General features: G+C 70.7%; 1 protein-coding gene across 1 annotated transcript; it reads right to left on the bottom strand.

The window, feature by feature from the left end:
* Positions 1-292: 292 nt before the first annotated feature.
* On the bottom strand, positions 293-1,378 carry LOC104837271 (platelet-activating factor receptor-like). Its single transcript, XM_010576314.1, has one exon. It carries the CDS (start codon positions 1,376-1,378, stop codon positions 293-295), a length of 1,086 nt encoding a protein of 361 aa, XP_010574616.1.

The raw sequence follows: 1,378 nt of genomic DNA, 5'->3' as shown, positions 1-1,378 counted from the left end.
ACGGCTCAGCCTCCCCTCAGAGCGCCTCAGCCCCCGCCCTTGCCAAGCAAGCTGTCATCCCGGTGCCTGCGAATGCAAAGGGCAGGATCCGTGCGTGAACGGAAACCGTGGGCTCGTGAGCGCGTGGGGATGCGCAGAGAGCAGAGCGGGGGTGGGAGGAGGAGGAGGGTGCACACAAAGCCAGAGCTCCCCCCCACGCTGCTCCCCATCCCCAGCCGGCTGCCAGGGACCCTGTCCCACCAAGACCGTGGCACCGGGGCACCTGGGGGGCAGGACCCCGGTGCCCACCCCGCTATGAGGAGGCAAAGGAGGATGCGCGGACGTTAGGCACGGGCCCGGTGGGGGCCGGCGGGGAGAGCGGGAGGCACCGGCCGATCTTGCGCAGGGTCCGTCCCAGGTCGGCGCGGAAGCGGCGGATGGAGAAGCAGTAGATGAGGGGGTCGAGGCAGCTGTTGAGGCTGAGCAGGGCCACGCTCAGCGCGTGCAGCACGTCCAGGGTGGCGGGGGGCCCGCAGAGCGGCACGGGGGGCCGGCTGCCCACCCAGGGGGCCAGCGTGAGGTGGTAGGGGGCCACGCAGACCACGAAGACTAGCAGCATCCCCAGCACCATGGCGCGTGCCTGCTGCCGGTGGGAACCCGGCGAGGAGGCGGCAGCGGGCACCGAGAGCGCCCGGGCGATGGAGGCGTAGGTGCCCAGCACCACCAGGAAGGCGACGGCGAAGAAGCCCACCATGGCATAGGCGTACGCCCGCTGCCGGCCGTGCTGCTCGAAGCAGGCGGTGGCCCCGGCGCGGGCGGGGAAGGTCTGCCAGGTGGCCAAGGTGGGCACGGAGCAGCCCAGCCCCAGGAGCCAGGCCAAGGCACAGGCCAGCGCGGCCCCCCGGCGCCCCGTCAGCGGCAGCTCCCGCCGCGTCGCCCGCACCGCGCAGTACCGGTTGAAGCTGATGAGCGCCATGAAGGTGATGGCGCTGTAGGTGGCCAGGTAGTAGGCGGCCCCGGCCAGGCGGCAGGCAGCCTCCGAGAGCAGCCAGTCCCCCCCGGCCAGGTAGTAGGGGATCCAGAGGGGCAGGGTGAGGTTGAAGAGGATGTCGGCCAGCGTGAGGTTGATGAGGTAGATGCGGATGGCCTTCCTCACCTTGCCGCTCTGCAGGAAGACCAGCAAGGCCACCAGGTTGCCCGGCAGCCCTACGCACAGCACCAGACAGTAGACAGCGGGCACCAACACGAACTGCACCGGGTCGCTGGACACGCACTCGCCGGGGTGCCCTGCCAGCAGCGGTCCCGGTGCCGAGCCGTTCATCCCGGGCTCCTGCAAAGACGGGGTGACGGTCAGTGGCACAGCCCTGAACACAGCCTTTGGGGGATAGGGAAGGGACAT

Source organism: Haliaeetus leucocephalus, unplaced genomic scaffold, assembly GCF_000737465.1.
Source record: "Haliaeetus leucocephalus isolate CR32 unplaced genomic scaffold, Haliaeetus_leucocephalus-4.0 Scaffold517, whole genome shotgun sequence".
Taxonomy (NCBI): domain Eukaryota; kingdom Metazoa; phylum Chordata; class Aves; order Accipitriformes; family Accipitridae; genus Haliaeetus; species Haliaeetus leucocephalus.
This window is presented reverse-complemented; position numbering and strand designations above follow the sequence as displayed.